Source organism: Andrena cerasifolii, chromosome 7, assembly GCF_050908995.1.
Source record: "Andrena cerasifolii isolate SP2316 chromosome 7, iyAndCera1_principal, whole genome shotgun sequence".
Classification (NCBI taxonomy): Eukaryota; Metazoa; Arthropoda; class Insecta; order Hymenoptera; family Andrenidae; genus Andrena; species Andrena cerasifolii.
Window position 1 is genome coordinate 14,248,763 of NC_135124.1, and position 23,751 is coordinate 14,272,513.

The 23,751-nt window shown below is 49.2% G+C and overlaps 1 protein-coding gene across 7 annotated transcripts in view; it reads right to left on the minus strand.

The window, feature by feature from the left end:
* LOC143371542 (serine/threonine-protein phosphatase 2B catalytic subunit 2) overlaps nt 1-23,751 on the minus strand; it is a 149,465-nt gene that overhangs the window by 10,069 nt on the left and 115,645 nt on the right. For 2 of the 7 annotated variants that reach the window (XM_076816824.1, XM_076816817.1), the window contains exons 6-13: nt 21,935-22,074; nt 17,418-17,589; nt 17,046-17,172; nt 16,851-16,931; nt 4,457-4,532; nt 2,492-2,576; nt 1,998-2,095; nt 669-884 (exon numbers count right to left, since the gene is read on the minus strand). In XM_076816824.1, coding sequence (XP_076672939.1) covers nt 669-884; nt 1,998-2,095; nt 2,492-2,576; nt 4,457-4,532; nt 16,851-16,931; nt 17,046-17,172; nt 17,418-17,589; nt 21,935-22,074 — 995 coding nt within the window. Of the gene's footprint in view, nt 1-668; nt 885-1,997; nt 2,096-2,491; nt 2,577-4,456; nt 4,541-13,337; nt 13,371-16,850; nt 16,932-17,045; nt 17,173-17,417; nt 17,590-21,934; nt 22,075-23,751 lie in introns of all 7 variants that reach the window. The other 5 variants (XM_076816818.1, XM_076816819.1, XM_076816822.1 and 2 more) reach the window with 5 other exon arrangements.

The following is a 23,751-nucleotide window of genomic DNA, read 5'->3' on the forward strand; positions in this document are numbered from 1 at the left end:
CCCTCCAGCTTTCCGAGCATCAAGTAACGCGCGCAGCTAAATCTCGTTACAAAAGAAGTGGCTCGACGGATTCACAGGATACTTATCGCTAGCGAAAGGATCGAAGCGTCCACCATCCATCGTGGCAATCGTCAACGACGAACGATCGACGTTCAACAGCACTGGATGCCGGTCGACAAAGTGGTCCCGCTGGTCAACGTGCAACACAACACGAAGCCGTGAATCCAGGTGTGTGCTCTCTATACCGAGTTAGTCGGTGACGTAGATGCAGGGTTAACAATTACACCCCCAACAGTGATATCTCGTGCATGGAATAAGTTAAGCGTTGACTCGAGCTTGTTCTTTAAAGTTTCATCGATACACGATCACCCGTGGAAGCTTTTCCATTCGGAAGCCTGATCGGATCCAATCGATCCTTGAAATTCCTTGACTAAGAGAAGGGATGCTGTTTCTGTTAAATCTACTCGACGCGAGCCGGTCCACTCGGGGAAAACGATTGTCGCCCCGTGTTTCACCGCGCGACAATCGTGCCCACCGATCCGTGAATCCCGACGGCAGGATACACGCGGGACTCGGAACATCCTGATCCCGCGACGGAGCAGGAGGGAGATATAGATAGAGGAATATATTCTCCCTGTCAGGATCGTCCACGTGGATGTGATGTGTACCTTGATTGGACGAGTGTGAGGCTCACGATTGCGGTTGCGGTGTGTTGTGGTCTCGCTTGTCTCCCGCAGGAGTCGGCGGCTTTATCACGGGCTTCTCCTCGTTTACCGGCGTGGGTGGGGCGTCCTTTCTTGGCGGCATCCTTTCGTTTATGGCGTCCAGCCCCTTCGCCTCGGCGAACGACGTGATTTTGTGGTTCGGCGAGAAGCCTTGGAGAGCTGAAAGCAGAATACACTTCAGTATTATTTGCAAATGTCAATCGAGTCCGGACAACTCCCCGTTCTACGTGCTACCCCTCCTTGAAGCTACAAAAGAGGGTAAAATATGACCAACAGAGAGTATTCGTCATAGATACTGCTAAGGGGAGGACACCATGTGGTAGACACCGATTTTGATGAGCCTTGGCACGATGGATCTATGTCGAAAATAATTAAATAGGTGTCCGAGCGTTTCTGCCAATGAGCCTTAAGGGGGAACACCACTGTGGCGGCCGAAAAAGTAAGCTATTTTTAAGAATTTTTTTCAGGAATAATTTACAGTTTTCATAGAAAATTTTTATTACCTACCTTTAGTACGCTGTCTTAAGAGAATATATACAAAAAAAATAAAAAAGCATCTATAAATTTTAATATATTAATTAATCTTCTAGATCCCCCACGCAAGCTGGTCGAATCTGTAACTATGGAACAGCAGTTCCGAAATCAAATTTCATTTTTTTTTTATAAACTATATTAGTGTAGTTTCCGTTGTACGTACGGATTATTTGATTGAAAACATTTTTTTTTTAAATACGCTCGAAAAAATGTCAATCTTATTCGCGGATTTTCGAAACTTTTCTTCTAATGCGCACCATTTGTAGAAAAATAATTCCTTTCAGAAATCGGTACGTACAACGGAAACTACACTCATATAGTTTATAAAAAGGAATGAAATTAGATTTCGGACCTGCTGTTCCATTGTTACAGATTCGACCAGCTTGCGTGGGGGATCTAGAAGATTAATTAATATATTAAAATTTATAGATGTTTTTCTATTTATTCTTTTTGTATATATTCTCTTAAGACAGCGTACTAAAGGTAGGTAATAAAAATTTTCTATGAAAACTGTAAATTATTCCTGAAAAAAATTCTTAAAAATAGTTTACTTTTTCGGCCGCCACAGTGGTGTTCCCCCTTAAGGCTCATTGCCAGAAACGCTCGGACACCTATTTACTTATTTTCGACATAGATCCATCGTGGCAAGGCTCATAAAAATCGGTGTCTACCACACGGTGTCCTCCCCTTGTAACTGATAATTAGGCTAGTCGTAACTCCTTATCTAGCCAGACGTACCGTTTTTTAGAGACGTTTTGCCACCCGATAACGCACCAAGCGGCAAAGCACCAGTCGGCGTCAAGCCCTTCAGCTGCAACACGCTCTCGCTCTCCTCCCTGTAAAAGCAACATAAGAAAATGACCATCGAATCGTCTTTTGTGCTCCCCTGGGCCCCAGTGCAAAACGGTAATCGATCCCAGCGTTTAACGCGGCACCGATTACCTCGAATTAATTCGTTTCGATACCAGCGCGGCGCTTAACAATGCACGCGCCGTTTTCATCAGCCGGGACGGCCGAACGAAGGGTTTAATAATCGCCCGCCAATTCTCCATTCGTAAGCGAGATTAATACCCCGTTCGAATAACTTCCGACAAAGCAGCGCGGATCATTTTCGTGGGACGCTTTGTGCGGTAGCTCCGATTAATTTCGCGCGTGCCTCTACTTCGGTTGCTTCGCAGCTCTGTCCGCGTATACCGAGCCGAGTTCTAGCATCGACAAAATTTCCGACTCACCTCAGGACGGAGAAGACACGTGCCATCTTGCCAATGGCTCTGATCTTGTTCCTGATCACCTCCTTGCGTAAATTGGCTGCTGCACCTAGAAGCCCGGGAAGATCGAGTTAGAACGATTCGCCTTTGAACGATGCTCCATGCGTACGTCCCGTGATCAACGAGATCGCGAAGATGCAGCGCTTAATAGCATAAAAACCAACGTTAAGTCACTCTTCTAATCGCTGGCTCTAGCGACTGTTCCAATTACCCGCGAGGACACTGCAAGCCTCGGATAAAACGTTACAAAACCGAAGTGTCTTCGCGAGATCGTGATCACAGGTTCGTCCCGCGATCCTCGTCGCAGGACGAACCGACTTTGGCGTCACTACGTTATTCATACCACAGCTTACCCGACGATTGTGTTATTTAAGAGACAAAAAAAAAAAGACAAAGAAAAGGGAACACGTCACACATCACTCTTGGGTCTCACGGCAAACAACAACGGCAAACTACAGCCAAAGAACTCGGTGCACGCGACGAGCGTGTGCTTATTAATCTCTCGATGTACAGCGGGCGGCCATGTACTGTGGTCGCTACTAATTGTGCGTCGTTCGCGGCACCAGCCGAGCGGGAAACGTCTCGTTACCGAATCCGGACCGGTGTCTACGGTGAGCTGTCCTCCTCTGCCAGCGAGGCGAACAGTAACGGAGCGATCGCGACGGATAAATTCGACGGTGAAGACGCAAGGATTCGATTAAAAGAAACCAGGCAATTGAAAGTATCGCGTGTACACGATCGCCTCTCGAGCGATGCGTTCGTCCGAACATTCGGTAGAGCCGCGGTTGCGCGGAAGCTCCGGGGGCTGCTCTCGCCTCCGGCTCCAGCGGAAATCAACGCAGCGTCACGGAGAGGCGAAAAGATGCGGGAGCAAGGCCTCCCCCGTATGTACAATAAATCTCGTATATATACATCCGCGTGTGTATACATGTATGTACAGAGAGAGAGAAAGAGAGAGAGAGAGATAGTGCACGAGGATAATAGCACAAGCTCATTGCATATTAAATGCACGCAGCTGGCCGCGCGCGCGCGCGTTAACGCGAAGCCGTGTGTAAACGTGCGTGTTTGTAATATGCATCTACATGCCGGTGGCTGGCGTAGCCAGGGGGTGTGTTTTGTTATGCAAAAACACGGGATGCAAGAGAAAGAGGTCGCATGCACATGCAGCAGGCTACGTGAGCGCGAGAAACCGTACGCACCATCGGTCACTATATACCGGGTGTGTTTCAACCACAGGTCCTCGTTGGTCTAATATTCATCGTTACCTGCCCTATTTTCTCATTCGCTTCTTTCCCCCGCGCTTCGGCTTCTTTAACCCGTACCTACGCGCTGCAACTTCTGGCGCGCGCACGCGTCGGGGAAATGAGGGAGGTGGTACTTTATGTCCCCTGTTAGGTACTTGTTTCGCTTTTTCATTTTAGTTTAGAATACGCTCGGACCCTGCCGATAATCGCGGCGATGCGAACGGAATTATTAGAAGCCTCGTTAGCCAGCAGGCTCGTTAGTTTGAGCAGCGGAGAGTAAAGATGTACGTGGGAAATTGTCGGCGCATAGTTACGGGTTAAGAAGCGAAGTTAACTAAAGTAGATACTCCGCGGACTAACAGGGGGCGACGTCTTGATTTCTCTTGTGAGTTTCATACTTGCAATTTTTCATCGCGATCTCTCAGAGCTTCTCAACTATCTTCGAGGCAATGATCGAGCGCCACCGAAAGCGGACAAATTAAAACACACGCCGTTCAACCGTTCGCTGCGGAAGGCACGGGTTTCCTGTACTATTCGATTTTCTATTCGACCTCACTGGGAACGCTGAAGGGGGCAGCAACTCTCGTTCGTTATTAGTCGGGTCTCTTTTTGCAGAGCGGGGTGGGGAGATCTCACAATTTCTAGCTGGCTCTTTTGCAAGTACACCTCGCATTACTCGACGTACGTGAAAATATCGTCCCGGCGTCGCTGGCTTTCCGCTTCGCTAACTGTTCGGGGGTTAAATTCGCGGACGTCAGTGGCTGAGACGCTACGGAAAATCGGACAATTCGTCACTTGATGGAGGTTTGTTGCTCGGGGATGAGGCTAGAAAGTATTTAGAACGCGGGGGTTGCCTCTACCGCGCTCAACGACGCTAAATGAAACGGAATGCCTGCTACTTACAAGGAAACATGTCGAACCCGAGAATTCTGATCGTAATGAAACTCCGCACGATTGTAGAGCATGTCGGAGTATGTAAGAAACGATTTTTTGTTTCTGCGGAAAAACACTCCGAGGGGGTGAAATCAGCCCCCAAATTTTCAGCGATTTTTCGTTTTTCGAGTATAACTTTGTAACGGTGCGAGGTAGAAGAAAACTTTATAAAAAATTTATAAATAAAAAAAAATCCTCGATTGTCAAGTGGCAGATGGTAGTAATATGGACAAAGGCTGGAAATTTTTGTAAACAAATAAACAAATGAACCAAAATTTTTTCCTTTTACAGTTTAGTAAACCATCGCGAATTATAACTTTTACACGGAAAAAGATCGTCCCCAACCCTCACGGTTAGAAATTATATGTAAAATAACGAAAATAACGAAAATTTTAATTTATTTATAAATTGTTGGACGTACAAACATTTCTTTTGCAGCGCGTTATTCGGCATCAAACACTGAACATTTTGTCCATTTACGGTTTTCTTCTACCTCGCACCGTTACAAAGTTACACTCGAGAAACGAAAAATCGCTGAAATTTGGGGGCTGATTTCACCCCCTCGGACTGTTTTTTCGCAGAAACAAAAAATCGTCTCTTACATACTCCGACATGCTCTACAATCGTACGGAGTTTCATTACAGTCAGAATTTCGGGTTCGATATGTTCCCTCGTTAGAAACAAAGAATCACGATCCCGCGGTGCTGTGGGGAGTGAAGCTCCCGAGTCCGTGAGAATTCATCGCGTTTCGTAATTTCTCGCGACCCTGCGGGGAGAGAGAGCTTTTGCCGAGCTGATGGGGAGAAAACCCTTCTGCAATATCCTGCGACGCCTCTTTTCTCTCAATCGAAAAATCTCCTCTCACAGTTTATTCGAAGGGACCTTTACGAGCTACCGAATCCTTCCTTGGACGATATTAAACGTTTTTAATCGAGAAATTAACCGGGGCGGTGGAAAACGATAGATCTGTAAGATCATCGTGCGTTAGAGAAACGGTGGTTTGAAAAGGTACTTCGGAAAGCGAATTGCTTCCTCCGCACGGTTCTTGTTGCGAAACGCGTGACGAGATCTCGGGACTTCGACCTGCTGGTCGGGGGGTAGGATGCGTACACACAATCATTATCGATCATCCTTTCGCATCCTGCGGTACTCACGAGAAGGACGATGCGGCACATATACAACGACGCACGTCACTACTAATTTATACAACAGATCAAGCCTTTGCTCTCTAGACATTTACGTGTCAGCGCATGATTACGCACTCGTTGCCTGTCGCAATGGCGTTCTGCTCGAGAACCGATCGATCTCCGCAGCATCCAGTGCCCCGAACTTTCGCGAATTTCAGCGAGAGAGACAACACTCGCCTCACCCTTTCTCTCGAATTCTCCGCGGTACCCTCGACCCCTGGGTCGCTTCGCGAAGTTGAAGCGACACCCCCGCGAGTCAGTGTGCATTTTTCTACTTGTAAAGGCTGTTTCGCGGGTCCCAAGGGGATTCGGAAGAATAGTCCGGCGATCGGCCATTGCGACAGTCTTCTACCCAGCTAACATTTATCATAAGGTGGTGGAGCGTGGCACCGAGTCCCAGAAACGGAGATCCGTCGTTCGAATGGAGCGTTGGTGGACAATTAACACGAGAGATCTCGATGGAACGGGCCATTGTGCGAGCAGAACCCTTCGAAGCCTCCCTGCGGATCTGTGCTCAAGACGTGCTCTATCGCTGTGTTTCAGAAGCGTTTCTAAGAGGCGCAGTCCGCGCTTCGAGTCAGCGCGGAGGGTGTAATTTAGGAGCGCAGGAAAAAGTATGATGGAAACTGTCGAATTTGATGGGGAAAAAAGTGATACTTCGAATTCGAGCGATCGTTTTCAAACACAGGTCCGACGCCCGCGTCGCAATCTCCGGATGGATCTCCGTCCCTCCCGATCCATAGGCGCCGCAGCAGTGTGACCCGCGCGAGTGGAACCCCAGGGCAAGTTTCAGGAGGGTCCGTCTGCGCGACGCCTATGCACACTCCTTCGATGCCTCTCACGCACTTCGCTCCACCGCTTATCGACAATAGGAAGCTTCGTGTACCCAATGGTACCCTCGTTTTCCATTGCGAGAAATCTGTCAATTCGTTCTCTTCACATGGTGAAGCGCGAGCGTACCGAGTCCTCGAGCCATTGGGTGCTAGACGTGTTCCTATTTCATTCTGCGTGATCGATTCGTGGAGGATTAGAACAAGGAGGCCTAACTGCCCCGGGGAACGGCTGTTTAGCAGAAGCTTGTCAACGGAGGAGAAAATCAGACGTGTCTAATCGTCTGTTGTCTTTACGGTGCGGTTCATTCACGCCCATCAGCCGAGGTGAAAGATTCTGGCCCCCAGCCTTCGACTACCGACGCATCCATCCACGTCCTGTTCTGATTCTAAGTTGCTCGAACCCTTCCAAGGGGGAGGGAATGGTAATCGAACGCGGAGTGCAAAGCTCGAGAGTCTGGGGGCAATGCGGGGTGACGTTAAGCCTCCTGGGGTGTCTAGATCCTCCACGGTGTCGAAGATCTATGGCGCACTTTCAACAGAAAAGAACTCACCGTACGCGATGGTAGGTAGGGTCGTTTTCGGACCAGACCGTCGGATTACCATCGGGGTTACCATCGGGTCACCAATGGCGGCCATGGTGTGCCCATGGTCGGTTTACCGATGGTGAGCGTGGACGTGAATAAAAGGACAGAAGTAACCAACAATGTGAGAGCAGCGTCAATGCGGCCGGAGAGATAGATAGACAGACAGACAGACAGACACAGACAGGTGTTTTTTTTTTTTTTTTTGAACATTTTTGCGATTTTCATTCGGTCCGGACAGTCCGACGAAGGAGATAGCCGAGTAGAACGCAATACAGATTCGGTTTGGCAGTTTTCGTTTCACGGTTGATCGTTGGCGGTTGGTAGTTGGCGAACAGGGTGGTAAAGAAAAGAACACATAGAACAGACGAAGAAGAAGAGTGCACAGCGTAAGTGGGCATTCAGTCAAGCGTTGTGCGTTAGATAGGGTTGAAAATCGTTGCGCAGGGTGTTCCTTGGTACGTGGAAGGTGGAGGGAGGATCAGCTTAATTATTGGAATCGATTTGGGTAGCATTTACAATTTAACACACACTTTGCTGTGGTGCTTCTCGTGTACCAAGGAACACCTTGTATCACTTTCATTCCTTTTTCGAACAGAGTGGGCTAGGAGCTACGATACCGCAGGGTGTGATCGACAAAATAAATTGTTTCTTGGTGGAAGACTTTCTTTCCATTGGGACTGACTGTTTCATAATCTTCATTCCTATCGAGACGGACTACCACCCCTTTTCAGCCCACTCTGTGCGTGCAGGGGTGATACCCAATTGCGTGTGAATTCTTCAGAGATAATCTATCCTGTAGAATATGAAAGAAACGTTTTGCAGTCGCAGGCTTTTCAAGCTCCGTTTTGCGAGCTGCAGCGAAGCTTTGCGCGTTGGCTAATTGCCCATGTTGGGGACCTCAACTTTGGATATTAAAGCTTACAGAGTAGCTTCGTATGACATTGTCGTTTTAATTCTGACTGTAGATTCATCTCTCGAAGTTTTGACACGCAATCAAGAATTCTGTATATGTATATCGTCCGCAGTCGAGGACGCCCGACGTCTTCATCACCGATGAATAATTGTCGCGGGGATATTTCAGTTACTCGATATTCAATTAGCGTCTCTGCGTCTGACGATTTTGCAGAAAAGATCGGAGATCCGTTGATTCCGTGGGGGATCCTCGATTCGGAGTCAAGGAGGATAAAATAAACGCTCGATTACATGAGTTATATTATCAAATGGTGAGTACTGAAAGCGTAAGAAGGTGATTCATTAGTGGGGAACACGGACGGTTTGCGTTTGATATATATTCCCCGGTGAATTTTGAAGCCTTGAAAGCCTTAAATATCAAACTTCTGAAGGGGGTAGGTTACCCTAAAAATTTTAGATAATTGGTTTTTAGGATTTTTACATATTTCGCTAGCTACATCTTTTCTAGGTTTTTTAAGCGCAACAGACCCCCGTAATTCCAAAAATTGAAGGAATTACAGTATAAAATGTACGAGCCTGCACATGAGATGGGATAACGTCAAAACTGCATGTCCAACTTTAAACGCGATTTCCCAGAAACTACGTTTTCCAAAAGGATGAACGTAAAATCTCGAAAACCGCTTCAACGATTTCAATGAAAATTTACAGGGAGGTGCAGGAAACTATTCCTCACAATGTGTCGGGAGCACATTTTCAATATGAATTCTTAAAAAATATATATTCTTTTCGTGCCCTCTACGCTGCAATCGACTAAACGAGGCTAACGAAAAGAGTTCGCGAATCCCCCGCAAACTTCGCAGAAATTAATTCTAAATTTAACGTACAAGATTAGAAGGCTCTTTGTACTTGAATCTAGGATTGCAAAGGGATCCCTTTGTTTCGATTTGTAAAAGGGACGCAGACCGTCCGTGCTCCAAAACTTCGCGATTACTTTCCACTGTGGCGGACGTTTCTCCTCCCGCCTCGTTCCATCAACTGAAATAACCGCCGAGGAAAGTAATCTCGACGACGAAACAATACATCGTTACACGTCAGACAAAATATTCTGTGCGTGGTTAACAACACACACCAGCTACATAGAAGCTACCTGCAAAAACTGATTAAGGAAGAAAACTTTGATTAATAGAAATTAATTAATTAATCATGAACCGCGCGAGGATCTACGCCGATTCTTCTCCGCTACTCTGCGGAACGTATCACGTTGAATCCCGGGACAACACCGAGGGAGACAGATCAGATCGTGAATCCTCGCGCCGATCGCGAACGAAAGAAAAGACTAGTCGGTTAATTCAATTCTCTCGATAACCTATAATCTACTTGACGCTAGCATGCGCGAAAAGAAAACGAGGAAAAAGCGCCGCCGCAAGGCTCGGCTAGTTAGCGATGCCCGGCGACACTTTCTCGAATTTGCGAACGGGTTAAAGTAAGAAAAAGAACAGTAGTGAGGGGAACGTAAAACGGGTAAGAGAAACGAGCAAACGAAAAAGTTGGGGAAAGAAAGAGTAGTCGGTAACAGAAACATCTAGGAGCAAGACACGGTTGGGTGAGAGAGAGAGAGAGAGAGAGAGATGATGATGATGAAGATGATGATGATCGTGATGTCGGATGTCGAGTGACACGATCTGTTCTCAAGGCTGATATCGAACGTCTATTTAACATATATGAAGGTACGACGTGCCGATGTATGTTCACCTACATCGAGGTTGGGCAACTAGATGAGGTCTCTCTCGAAGATAGTTGAAGATCTGGAGGCGTTCGGGTGGCAGGAGAGAGAGAGAGAGAGGCTTGATCAGGTCGCAGGGAACGTAATCCAAGAGCCGTTTTACTTATGAAATTCACGATAGATCTGTGCAGCTCCGTTGGAAATAGATGCGCGAGGGTGTTTCCGCCCGGGCATGCTTTTAGTCGCTCGCCTCCTTTCACGGGAACGCAGCCATAGAAAGATCAGAATAGCGTGCAGGATGTTCTAAAGGGTGAGTAGGAGCAGCTACACAGAGGCGGATCGAGAGGGATCGTTGGTTCGAGTCCTGTCGAGACGTCGCTCTGCCCGGAGACGCGTCGCGTAGCCGCGCGAGTAGCGGGGCGCGAGGGGGGAGTGAAAAAAGTTCGGTAGAAGAGGCGGCAAAGGGAGCTCCGAGCGATGGTACCGGGGGTGTCCTCGTGACGTCGCAGTCTATTTGCCGTGGTAAACGAAAAAAGTAAATAATAGAAATACACGTGGAGAGAGAGAGGGAGGTATAGTAGAGTACGTGGCGACTGAAAGTGGAGGAAAGCGGCCCGAGGCGATGGCTGTTTTCTTTGCTACTCTAGCTGCACTTACGCTGGGAAAGCCCTCCGTGCTTTTACTACAGCCGGGGCAGAATCAATTGGCCGCTTAGACTCGCCGAACGGCATGCCCTCCGTCACGTCGTTCGACTACAATCGCTCTTAAACGGCGAGCAGGATGGGAAGCCAGAATTCAAGTACTAAGAGCCACGTTCAGCGCGATCCTGAGCGGCCATCTGATATCGCTCGAACTATAGCTCGCGTGAAAATTGTACGATGAAACTGACACAGGGCTTCGCCGATTCGCTACCTAATATCGAAATCTTGGCGAGCCTTCCTGTACGCGAGCTTGGACTTTCAAATAAGACAATGGCTCCGCCGAAGCGACTCCTCTTTCTCTCTCGCGATATTCGAGGCAGTGAACGCGAATCCCGCTCGTAAAGCCGGGAGAGTGGGTGCAGGAAGGCCGCTGGAAATCGTTCGGGCCGCTGTTACGACGCGTCGGGGCCGGTTGCAGCCGCGGCGTTCTACGGCGAGGCTGTAAAACGCGGGAATAAAGCTCGCTGCAGTCGAAACTGAGACACTAGCCCGATATCGACGGTTCCGCGCTTCGAATACTGCCCAGGAGCTGTAAAACTCGAGTGGAAATCCGTTTAACCTGAACTGGAGGGGCGCGGGCAGGCGCGATTGAAGAAGAAAACGGGGGACGCTTCGGCTCGTTGCCATTTCTAAGGTTGCGTACTGCAGAGGTCGGAGGGACCGTGGAACGAATCCGGCTGCTCCGAAGGTGTATCTAATTTTCCGGCGGGGTCACGTTCCGCGGATTTCGAGGAACTATCAACACGTTCGGTAATGGTTATTCCGAGAACACGTTAACGGTCTCCCCAGGTGATCTAGCGGTCGGCCGTAAAATTTCCGCGTATAGTCCGGCTCATCCTCGGGATTTCGGGGATAACGACCGAACATGCGATTCGAGGGTGTTCCTGCAGTAGACGTAACGTCCCGTTTTACGCAACGGCGTTAAATTTTCATTCGGTCTGGTTTACGCGCGCTATTTCTACCGGTGGCAATTAGACTCGCGGCGCGGCCAGCGTGAACCAGCTCCGAGAGAGGGATTAACAATAAGGCCACGGTTAACCTATGCTGCTACATTAACATTTAACGATCTTCAAAGCTACCCCAGGAGGATTCTGCTCCTAATTATTCCCGCGCTACCTCTGAACCCGATCGTCCCGATTTCATCCGAAGTATCCGGTGGCCATCTCTTTTCAGCACGCCTCTGCTTAATATAAGCGTCCTAATTCTCGGCTAAAAGGTCCTGCGATCGTTTCGTTCCTCGTCGGATCTCGGTCACCACAGGACGCCGCGCGGAAACGCTTTCTGTCTGAATGCCTTCGCTACAAGTTAGTCGATCTAGCTAGGGCCAACTCGGTGAATCGGCTATCGGCTTTCGCTAGCCCATCACTCGCCATCGAATGGGGGATAAGATTCTAGCGTTTACAGCGACAGCTACACGGCCCACAGCCTCCCGTCTCTCGTTCGAGCACTGAAGATTTCGGTAGAAGCCCGATGTAACTTTAGCTGTCAGATGCAACCGCGTAGCTGCCACTGGCAATCGCTACGGGGGAAACCCCTCCCCCGGATCCGAAATAGGAGTCGCGGCAGGCGATGGGCTAAGAAAGCCCAGGCGTGGGTGGATCACTGGCGCGAGACGGGGATCGAGGATGCGGCGAAACAGACGATTGGTGACTGTGAGTTGCGATCGTGTTAACGCGGAGCGTGTCAAAGTAGATACAGAGGGGTAAAGAAGGGGGTGGGTGGATAAAACAGGCGGTGGTCGAACGAAATGCAAAAGAGAAGGCGAAAGAAAGAACCAAAGTAACGAGAAACGGGGGGGAGATGAAATCTGATTAATCCGCGACCTCGAGTCGAGAGGCTCGAACTGGTTGCAGAGCGCGGGCGCAAAAAGGAAAGAAAGAACAACGAGGTAGAGACTGTTACCATATGACACGGGATTGCGCAAGTTATAACACGGGAGCAAAGAGAACGGAAACAAGTGAGAAAACGATCGGCCCTGCGCGGGAGCCTCGTCACGAAGCGGTTCTGCTGGTGTCCTCCGCGTCCCCCTAAACTTTCATCCCGGGAACTTCGGACCTCCCTAACGAGTTCCTCCGTCCGGGTCGTTAAAAGAACGACTCGTGCTCGATCCTCCAGGAGGAACGCTCCCCCGAATAATAAACGACAAGCGGGATCTTATCCTTAACAGCCTCGCCCCGAGTAACCCGCGTTTCAGCAACTTCTCGAGGATCCTCGCGTATCGGCTCCCGATCGAGCGGCCACGCTCCGACGGCGCAGAGTAAGCTGCACGCCGGGAGCTCGCGCGATCCCGCTCCAACGACATCGATAACGTTCCTCCGCCGCGGCTCGAGATAACACCCTATCGCGGAATTATCGCTAATCACCGGCCCAGAAACGCTTCCTGCTCCCACCCGCCCCTGCTCCCCAGCAGAACGCGCCGAGAGACCCGACCGCGGCTAACGAAGAGACTCAACAAGGACACTGGCGAAAACGGAGTTCAAGTTACAACGGGCGCGATATAAATATATAATCCTGCGCTGTACATTTATATCGCCCGCGTGTACGATGCACAGCGAATGAGATTAGAGTCTGATGGGTTACTTGGTGGCTTGTTCAAAGAACAGAGAGAGAGAGAGAGAGAAAAAAAATGAAGAAGAAAACGAAAAACAAAACTTTTGCTGTCAAGTAAGTCGTCGGCTCTCACGGGGACTTACCGTTCTTTTTTTGGACAACGACTTTGGCTGCGACTTTACGGGGGTTGCGTATGCCGAACAACGGAGTTTTGAGTGGTAGTAGTAGTAGTAGTAGAAGTAGTAGTAGAAGTAGTAGTAGTAGAAGTAGTAGAAGGTAGTAGTAGCATAGTGTCGTGCCGAGATAGGAGGAGTCCAAGGCCAGTGTGATTGATACAAATATAATAGAGAAGGAGTACGATAAAAGACAATCAGTGCAACTTCGTGGGTTTTTTTTTTTCGGGCAGGGGGTTTGGGGCTGGGGACCTTGGGGGCGGGGCGGGGGAGGATGCTACGTTTCCACGACGATTCATATCGACGATCGAGCCGCCCTGGGAAACTGGATCTTTCGTTCTCTGTTTCTTTCGCGACGTGACAGCCTAACTTTCCCGGGGGGACATCGCTGGTTCGCGGGGCTCCATCCAGTATCGTCTCCGTGGACTCCGGGGGATGGATCGTTTCTCGATCGTCCTCCCGCTTCGCTTGAATATTTCGCGCCATGTTCCTCAGAGTTTCGGCAGCTCGAGCAACGCCATCGACCGGGGTCCAGGGTGGGGAGCGATCTGTGCACCGTGTACTCGACGAGGACGGATTAAAAAAGAAAAAAAAGAAGAAGAAGAAGAAGAACGTACAGTGCAGGGGGGGGGTAGAAGTGGGCCAGCGGGCTGGGGGATGGACGTGACACGAGAGAAAGTAAAATCGACTACGGAAACTCGGACAATGGTACACAGAGACGAGCGGAATAAATCAGAGAAACGAAAGGGGGCCACGCAGAGATATCGTGTCCCGAGCGACGCCGAAAGTAAGTATGTTAACCACCCTCGGCCCGGACGTACGCTCGAACGTAGCGGGGATCGGCTCCCGGCCGATCGCTGCATCCGTGGTTCACGTGGCTGCGGCGTCCAAGATGGTGCGCAACTGTCTATACTACGTGTCTCTTTCTTTGGTTAAATTCCGAACTCTTGGATGCTGCTCCAGGCTTTGGACTTTCTCTGCTGAGAGATTAGACGGCTCTCGCGGAAAAAAAACGGCACCATCTGGAATGGACGCGGCCGAGCCACGGTGACAGGGTATCTCTTCTATGGATCTATGATCGCAACGATGCAGAAAATGAGAGTCTACCGGTGACGACGTCGAGAGCTCAGGCCGTGTGCCACTCGAAGTACGTAGGATACGTACACACACACATGTAGATTTATATGTATCTTTATATCGGGATATAGAAAGATAGATATAAACACGGAAAGACAGATAGATAAAGACAGTCAGAAGAGATAGATGGAAATAGAGAAAGAGAGAGAGATAGAGAGATAGAGAGATAGATAGAGAAATAGAGATAGATAGAGAAATAGAGATAGAGAGAGAGAGAGATAGAGAGATAGAGAGAGAGTCAGGGGGAAAAAAGTAGAAAAAATCTCTCGTACCTTGATGCGAGGAGATGCACGAACCAAGAAATGTGAAGAGAAGACAGAGACAGACAGAGCAGAGAGAAATGTGAGAGAGAGAGAAAAAAACAGGGTGAATCGTACGTACAAATGGCGCGGGCGCGATGCGATCGATGGCGATGAAAAATTGAAATGAAAAAACACAAAAACGGTACCCGGTGGTTGGGCAGCCGTAAAACAAGACGCGTGTGCCGTGGCCGTTCTCCTCCCCTCTTTCCGCCGCCCGCCGACAGGGCTGGAGAAAGACGAGCGGGCAGAAACGGCGACGCGACAGGCGGCGACAAAACGGTGAGAAAGAATGCGTGATGAAAAGAAAAAATTCGTTCGGGGAACAAGAGACAGACAGAGACAGAAAGAAAAAAGGTATGTACAAATAGAGAGAAAACTCGACACACTGACACTATCTATGTAAAAAATCGCTAAAGGAAAAAATCAATGATAATCAATGAAGCTCTTAACAATGTGACGATTAGAAGAGTCGAGTGGCGCTTCTTACCATCTGTCCGGTGCAGCGGGTGAAAAATGGAAACAGAAAGAAAATTCAAAGATCTTCCTCCGAGCAATCGAACACCGGGCGGGGGCGTATTTCGCGTGGGGGGGGGGGAGAGGGTGGGGCGTTCTTTTTCTCGATTTCGTTTCTTTTCTTTCGCGCGTGGGCGGTGAGGGGGGCGCGGGTCCCGCGTACAAATCTATTCGGTGGAGGGTTTAGGGGGGCCAGGGTGGGGGCGGTACAGAGTCTCGAAATTCGCCGTGACGGGTTTCTCAAAAGAACGTATGCGCGCGCGGAAAGGACAAACGGTTCGATTGTTCGTCTCCCGGGAGGGGGTGAAATTTTGAAAGAGGTGCGGCCGTAGCAGGTGGCTCGTAACGAAGGGCGTAGAGAAATCGAGTAATCGAGGCAAATTCCGGAAAGTCGCGGATGCAGGTCCTCAGATATATATATATACATGTATGTATTACACTCTTTTTTCTTCTTAATCTTCTGCGTCTGAGGAGCATCGAGGCGTGACCGCAAAGAGAAATTACTTTTTGAACGCCAAACGTACTTTTCTTCCAAGATTCGGACTGCAGTCGCGTAGTAATCAATTTCCAGGCAGTGTTCAGCGAAAGACTATCGCTAGTGGAATTTCTTATTACGTTCGAACTTACACCCCCACATTCCTCCACGGTGATTTTTTAATTCCCGAATCCGGGGCCATTTATCTTCCCATCGGGCTACCCAGTAGGAAAGAACGCGTCGTTTGATTGGAAGAAAAAGACGCTCGGTTCGTTGGCCGTGTCGCAAAACGAATCAAGAAGGGAAAGAACAGAGCGAGTCGGCGAGACATTACCGGGAGAAGGGGCGCTCTCTCCAGCGAACTGGAAGCTCGGCGTTATCGAATCTTTGCAGTCACGCGATCGATCCTCCTTTCGGGGCGAACGCGACGATTCAAAAACCGACGGCGAAGGGGAACGACGGTTGCATCGTTTTTCATTGGTAAAAGCGTCCCCGGCATCTCGCGTTCCGACGCACCACCACGGGAGAATGAATCCTCGCGTTCCCGAAGACTACAACGTGGCCTCTCTTAAATCGTGCTTAGAGCGCCGAGACTCGCTCGACGATTTAGCCGAAGCTTGCGCCCCTTTGGGTGGCTTTAATTCGACAGAGAAACATTGGTAGATCGCTTCGGAAGGAACAGGTCGGAAAAGAATAGCCTTCGGGTACTTCTCCAACGGGCGCCACGAAGCGGCTTCAAACCGCTGTTTCAGAAATATCTAACTCCTCTGAGGGGAAGGAGGAACACGTCTGAATATCTTCACGCGAAACAGAAAGCCGCGACGGCGCTGAAGAAGTGTCCGAAACGAGGCGACCCTTTCAATCTGTTAATCGTTTAAACGGCAAACGAGGTGCACAGGAAAGAACACTCTGATCACGATGTAAGAGGGACCAGTAAACGCCGAATATCAAAAAGAGGAGAAAGAAAATTGGAAAGAACGAAAGACGAGTCTCTGCAAGAAATATGATCGTAATTAAAGAGGGGGGGCAGAGGTGAACGGTGATAGTGGACATTACCTTCTTCCAGCCCGTCGTCGCCGTCGCTCATCAGCTCGTCGTCCGAACAGATGTTCAGCACGTTCACCAGCATCTCTGTCACTGCGGGAACGAAACGAGGAACGCACGGATCAGTCACTCCCGATTAACCAGCTCCGCGGCAGCGGGGTTCTAAGCGCAGCTGCCAAGCGACAATAGAAAGAACGACACCCTCACCTTTCTCACCTACGAACGGCAGGGACCACGTGAATACGTCCATGAAATTGGGAAGCCAGTAGGGGTGCGGCGAGCAGTTGAACTGCCTGATGTTCATCACGTTGTTCTCGTACTTCAGGACGGCCGCCTGTAAATGCAACACCGGCGCGTGATAGTATTCGAGACAAGAGGAGCTCGCCTATTCTGCGAATGAGAATCTGGAAGGTGTTCGACGTAGGAGAGGAGCGATATCAATATAGGGGCAATTAACCTGTTAAGTGGGGCCACTTTTCGGCCAGTAACACCCTCTGTGGACTTAGAACATGATCAAAAGGCGAATTAACACATAGATTCGTCTGACGGAATTAAAGATCCCCCGGGGCGGTTGCTCACCTTGTTGTTGTAAACGTCGAGGTAGTTGGGCGCGCTGAAGATGGTGATTAGCGACGGGAAGCCCGTCGTCTGGGACTTCCGGTACATACGGTAGCCAGCGTCCTGCGCCTCGTGTGCCCTTATGATGCTGAGGAGGTTGTTGTTCTGCAGGAAGTCGCAGCACGCCGCGTAACTGCAAACACAATCGTCAAGGGTCAGACGCACAGTGGTTACAAACTGCCTTTTTGTGGACAACATTCCGTGTCTCCGTCAATTCTCAACCGATTTTTTATTTTTTTTTTGCTCGTTTTGTCGGGGATTAAATTTGCTACGATATCAAATACCTGAATTGCCACCAGAACATGTTTTTTCTATCTTTTTTCTGACAAAGTTGGATGAAAACCTTAGTAGAACAATCTTTGGGGTTAATTTGATAAGATTTTGCTTATCTAAGTAGTTTTTTTTAAGTAAAATCTTTAATTGCTAATTCAGTTGGTACTTAAAAGAAAACTTGGTATAATGCATAATTTATTAATTTCATCGGATCCTTTAATTTCGATTTTGAGGTCCCAATGGCCAACTCCGTCCGTTGCACTTGAAAAAGACGCAAAATATCTTTTGTTTAATTATAAAGAAGATGTAGAATATATGGAAGAAGACTAACTAAATGAAAAATACTGGTTAATAAACTCGTTGTTTCGGAACCAAGAGTTCAGGATTGTTTTTTAATCGCTGAAGAAAATTTTGGAAAACTACTGTTTTTAGCAAATTTAATCCCCGACATAACGAGCAGAAAAAAATCAAAAATCGGTTGAGGCACTTTGGAACCACTGCGAGACGGTCCGCCCGGTAGATCGCCGCGCCAACCACGGTGCTACATCACTGATCGTCGGTGCGCACACACGGGGAACCCTTCGCTCCTCGGAGTATGAACAGAGGAAGCAGCCTTTCTCCTATTCCGAACACGCGCCCTAAACGTTTCGCCTGCTAATTGGTAATTCTGCGGCGGAAGAATTAAGCACGGGGAAAGGGAGGAAGGCGGAACGCCGGGCGGAAAAGCGCCGCGGAAGAATACGCGAGCGAGATTAAACTTGCACGGGAGAATTACGGCGCCCCTGGATGGCTCCTCGTTTTCATTAAAACAACTCGTCTGTCCGGCAGAGAAACTTGAAGCGTCGCGGAGGCGCGAAGGTCGACGCGGAATTACTCGGTGTCAGCCGGACGGGGGAAAGTGCAATCGCAAAATGGCGAGACAGGCTCCCGGTCCACCGGGGTGGTAATATACGAGGGACGCTTCGCGAACGCGGCTCCAGTGGCAATTCCGTAATGGTCGCGGCGCTATAAAGAAACCGTTCGAGGTGCCTGCCACCTTCTCGTCATGGGATACCGGGAGATGGACCCTCGTAAAACCTCGCCCCAGAACTGACTGCCTTATGTGGCTCCGCGACGTTTTATTCCACCCTCGTAAACGCGGTAACCCCCATTCGAGAGGGGCGACAAGAAACGCGCGGGTCTGCTCGAGGGATCGAGCATCTTTTCCACGATCCCCTCACGATTCCGCGTCGAAATTAGCCCTCCCTTCTTGCGACACCGACTATCCAGCTGAGGGGTCGGGGACCATTTCAATTTGCCACGCCATTTCGCGAATTCGACTTAGATTCCCTATAAAAAAAGACTGCCCTGGTAAAAGATAACTGGACGGTTAAATTAAACCATAGGCCCACGTACGAGCCGTACGTGAAATTCGTTAGAAGGTTGGCCGGAAGTCGGGCGCAACGGAGGCCTGAAACGCTCCCCCCGACAATTTCGCCGGCGCTGCCGCACGCGAGGTTGCACGCGAAAATCCGTGATAACTCTCTCAAGGAGTAATTTTATCCGGCGATCGAACGCGATAACGGAGCCACGGTCCTCGAGCATTTGTAAATTATAATGCGGCCGATAAATCATCGTCGTGTGACGGGGGTCGTCCCGCCAATCGATCCTGCTGGAAACGGTTCGGTGTACCAAAGGAAATCGAACGACGACAGGCGCCCGAATAACGACCGAGCATACTAGCACACCGCTATTAAACGAAGCTCTCTTTGGAGGATCCGCGAAATTGATTGGCGATCGCGAGCGGAGGCAGAGTGCACTTGTTTCTTTGATATTCTCTAGAGTAGTCACGGCAGAGGTTCCTTCGATCTCCCTTTTTCGAACTTGCGAGTTCGACGGTGATAAACCCTGGCCCCGAAGGTCGTCGCGGCGTCCACGGAGCGGGCTCGTGTAAACAAATTAAGCGGCAGACGTCAGACGACTGACCTTTTTCGCTCGCCTATAACTGACCTGGCCAAGGGCCGCTAGAAACGCTCCAGGCGAGCAGCAAGGTCGCTAACGACCGTTAGACGTCGTTCACACCGGGACAATGATTAATGAAGCGGTTAACAGACGGGAGAGTTTTCGAAAGGCTGGACAGACGTGCGCCGGACCCGCAAGATTCGCCCCCCCGCTGGCCTACGAGGGACAGGCTACTCTGTTACTGGCGAAATGAAGCGAACTTCCGGGTGATTCGGGTCGAGGGGTTCGTTTGTCTCTCGAGACTTGGCGAGCCGTCTCCTTTCCAGAAGACTTCCCCACTTTAACAGAACTAATAAAACACGACGACCATATAGAATCCTCCCTTTCAATATTCCGCGATAAACGAGCCGCTCGAATTTCAGGTTAATTAACCTCGTTATTAAAGTGTTACGCGGCTTCAGTAGCGCAGATCAATATAACGTCAGGCGTGGACGATTGAGACGAAAGTAACTCGTAAGTAGCGCGAATGAATTTAAACGGAGCCCAGTCGCGGCGTGCCTGCAGGGATTCCAAGTAGAAAAGGCGCGTGACTGGTCGGACGGCCGCGAGGAATCTACGCTGCGACCACTTGCACCTCTCGCTTCGCACGGTGCATACTCTTTAACCCTCTAGTGCATACGCCTGTCTTAAGGCGGGCACTTGTTTAATCCAGGAGCTGGGCGCCTATAATTTTTTTTCAGAATTCTCAGTTGCCAGCCTTAACAGTATTGCCACACCGCATATATTAGCCTAAGAAACACGTCAATCTGACGTTTCGATTTGACAGAAATCTAGTTTGAAGTGCACTTTTGAGCTAAGCATGCTGCGAAAATTATTTGTGAAAGTAAAAAAATTGAATAAAATACTTCCCGACACTGTGCAGCTAAAAGAAAATTATTGGTAAGTAGTTTGTGTAGTGATCTATCGAATGGAATAAAGATTTGAAAGCAGAAAATAATTTACACCTGTGAAGTGAGGCCGGTAGCCGCCTTAAGGCGGTATTATATTAGTGGATCATCCTAAGTTAGTCAGAGTGTTAGTTTATCACCCTAATAATTGATGCGTGAAAATTTTACTTGTGCACCTCTTCGCTCTTTTCGCTGTTCATGAAATGTGGTATATATATATACATGATTATTCCGGCCCAATAACATTATATATCATAAATTTATATTTCTTTGAACATTTTTCAAAGTTTTTCATTAAAAATAAAGTATTTATTTTATAAAAAGAACACTACATTTGTTGTACTTGCTACATGATCCCGCCTTAAGGCGGTGACACAGAAAGCTGCCCTGGGGAGCCCAGACGACGTCCTCCAAATTGAAAACAGCACATCGGATTCGGTCTTTTCATCCCCGAATTAGACTAGTCTAAATTTCCAAGTGAATTAAAAATTTCTGCACTAGAGGGTTAAAGCGATTATTATCTAATACATTAACAAACTCTTCCTCTGAACCAAAGATTATCTCACTCGCCGACGTAGTAGCCCGAAGCTGTTTTCCAAAAGTGTTGCACAGTAGTTTCGTCGCAACACGCACGAAGCGACGACTTAAAAGTTCCTTTCTTTACGCGGCAATGAAATTACCAAGTTTCCTCGACAGACCTTCGAACGGAAGAAGAAGTGCGGCGACGGAGGTGGCCGGCGTTTGAAACTTTTATCGAGGACATTCGAAATCGTCCCAGCAGAAAGAAACTCGCCGTGTCTCTAGCCGGGGCTGTTTCGTTGACAGGACGGGACGCACGTGGCTCCGACGATTGTTATTAATTTCCCCGGACAGCGGGGAAGGGGAGTGCGGCCGGGGGCGCAGATAGAAGAGGAACTTCCGGCCGGAACTTGCCCCGAAGTTGGCTGCATTCGCGCCGCGCGATCGCGGCCGGAACAAACGACCGGGTAATTACTCGGCGAATGGGATAACGACCGAGGGAAAAAGGGAAAAAGGGAGACGCGCGCGGGAAGATGAGGACGAGTGAAACGAGCACGTAGAGAACGCTGGCGCGAGAAGTTTCTGGATGGAACGGAAGAGGGGTGGAAAAAGTTGCGTGAAAACCGCAGGGTCTCCTTCAAACTGGTATAGATTAATGATTCGCCGTCGTAGAATTTAGGTTGCGCGCTGGTAGCGATTGGGAATGAAACACTCTCAGGCGATGGAGCTTCGAGTGGAACTTTCCTGTGGAAATCGAAGGGGCCGGTGAAGTTCGGTGGCGGAACGGCTGTTTCTCACCTGTAAAAGTACGAACAACCCCTGACGCTGTTGTGAGAGAAGTGGTCCGCGTTCTTCTCGTTGCCAAAGTCCTCCAGAGGGTCCGACCAAAGGAGATCGCACATGGGCCCGAACGCCGGCGGCTCTTTGAACCTGTCCAACTGTAACAGCAAAGTAAACATCGATCGTATTAGTCGAAGGAACTTGTCTGACGGCGCATCGCAACAGCGGAGAGCCGTGCAAACATGGCGCCCACCTAATTACCTAAACGTTGGGGCGCGGAACATCCAAGGGACCTCCAACGTATCGCGGTTTCCAATTAACGCGAGCCTGTTTAGGCGTCTACGTGACTCCATCTACGATTCCAGGAGCTAGCTAGCTGCTTATCAGTAATTACCACTCGTTTCCTAATTACTGATCCCCTTCGATCAACGCATGGCCTCGGGTACGGGGGGATTTTTTCACGGCACCCTTCGAGGCAGTAGTTCGTAACGATCTTCTGACAAAATTATTATAAGAAGAAGTTATGGTGGATCGTTGAAGGTGGAATGGTGTCTCCGCTGCATGGAGAACCACTGCTACGAAATATCCAAGTTTTCTAGGCGACAAAACTGGGTAGCCGAGCTACTTATTTACTCAGAAGACACACAAACTAGGTTCGCTCGTCGGAACTGCGCCCCCAAGGCATAAACCATTCACGAACTCTGGATATCGAGCCAGTATGCGGAATTAAAGAAAACCTGAGGGGCTCGCGGTGGACGGTTCACCCTTCCCTCCTGCCAAAGATACGTTTCGGTGGGACGGATTTAAATATTTCAGCAGTCTAGTCTGGATCAGAGTAGCCGGGGCTTCGAGGAATTCGGAAACTCGAGGGAACTCGGGCAAAGACGTTTATTTTCAACGCATCCTTTATTCCCGAAGATCCTGATAGATCAGTCAACCTTGAATTTTCGTGGAAAAATTTTCGTTCCGTGGCGAGAGCACCCCGGTCAAAGAGAATTCCCCGGACGAAACGAATTTCGCAACTTACGTCGATCGAAACGCAGGGATATTCTGTACAGAGACCAGATTTTGCTGCTTGCGCATCTGCTCTTCGAACGTGGCGAGATTATCGAAGTACTTCGTGCTCGAAATTAAAGAGGAAAAACATCCTAGCCGTCCCGAGGGGGAGGAATAATTAAAAACAGAAAGGGTCCCCGGCAAGTCCGCGGCACTCAAACGTTTCCAATAATTACCGCGTCGTAATTACCCAACTATTGACTTAACGCTGACGTATCGACGTTCGCCCTGTTTATCACACGACAGAGACCCCGGCCCCGTGGACTGCAAGTTTTGATCATAATGGGTAACGCTAATTATGTTGAATGGTATTAGTTCCCTGCTCACACACGTGCGCAGATGATACGCGCTGGTAAGTGTACGTCCCAAACACGGTAGACCGGGAATGAAGTTTACACTGTAACGAGCAGTTTGCACCTAATAACGGCAGACGTAATGCCATTGGCATTACTGCCCTTGGCAAAGTAGCTGTCTCGTTTTCGGCCTCTAAATCCGCACTCAGATCGGAACGATCAATCGGAACGGCCAGGGTCAGTCCTGATTCCACTCTACAGATTTACAAACGAGTTTGCGTTTACTGCTTCATCCCCCTTGAGCGGCCATTTTATACACGAATTATCATACCACGGTGTTCAACAATACTGCCACGAAACTCCAGCAATTCCCATACACCAGAGAATCACCAGAAATTGCGTAGTAAAAGCGCATCAGTGGTAGTCCAGTGCCTGCGGCTGACTAACGACGGACCGCTACTACTTGCGCGCAGCGTATCTCTAGGA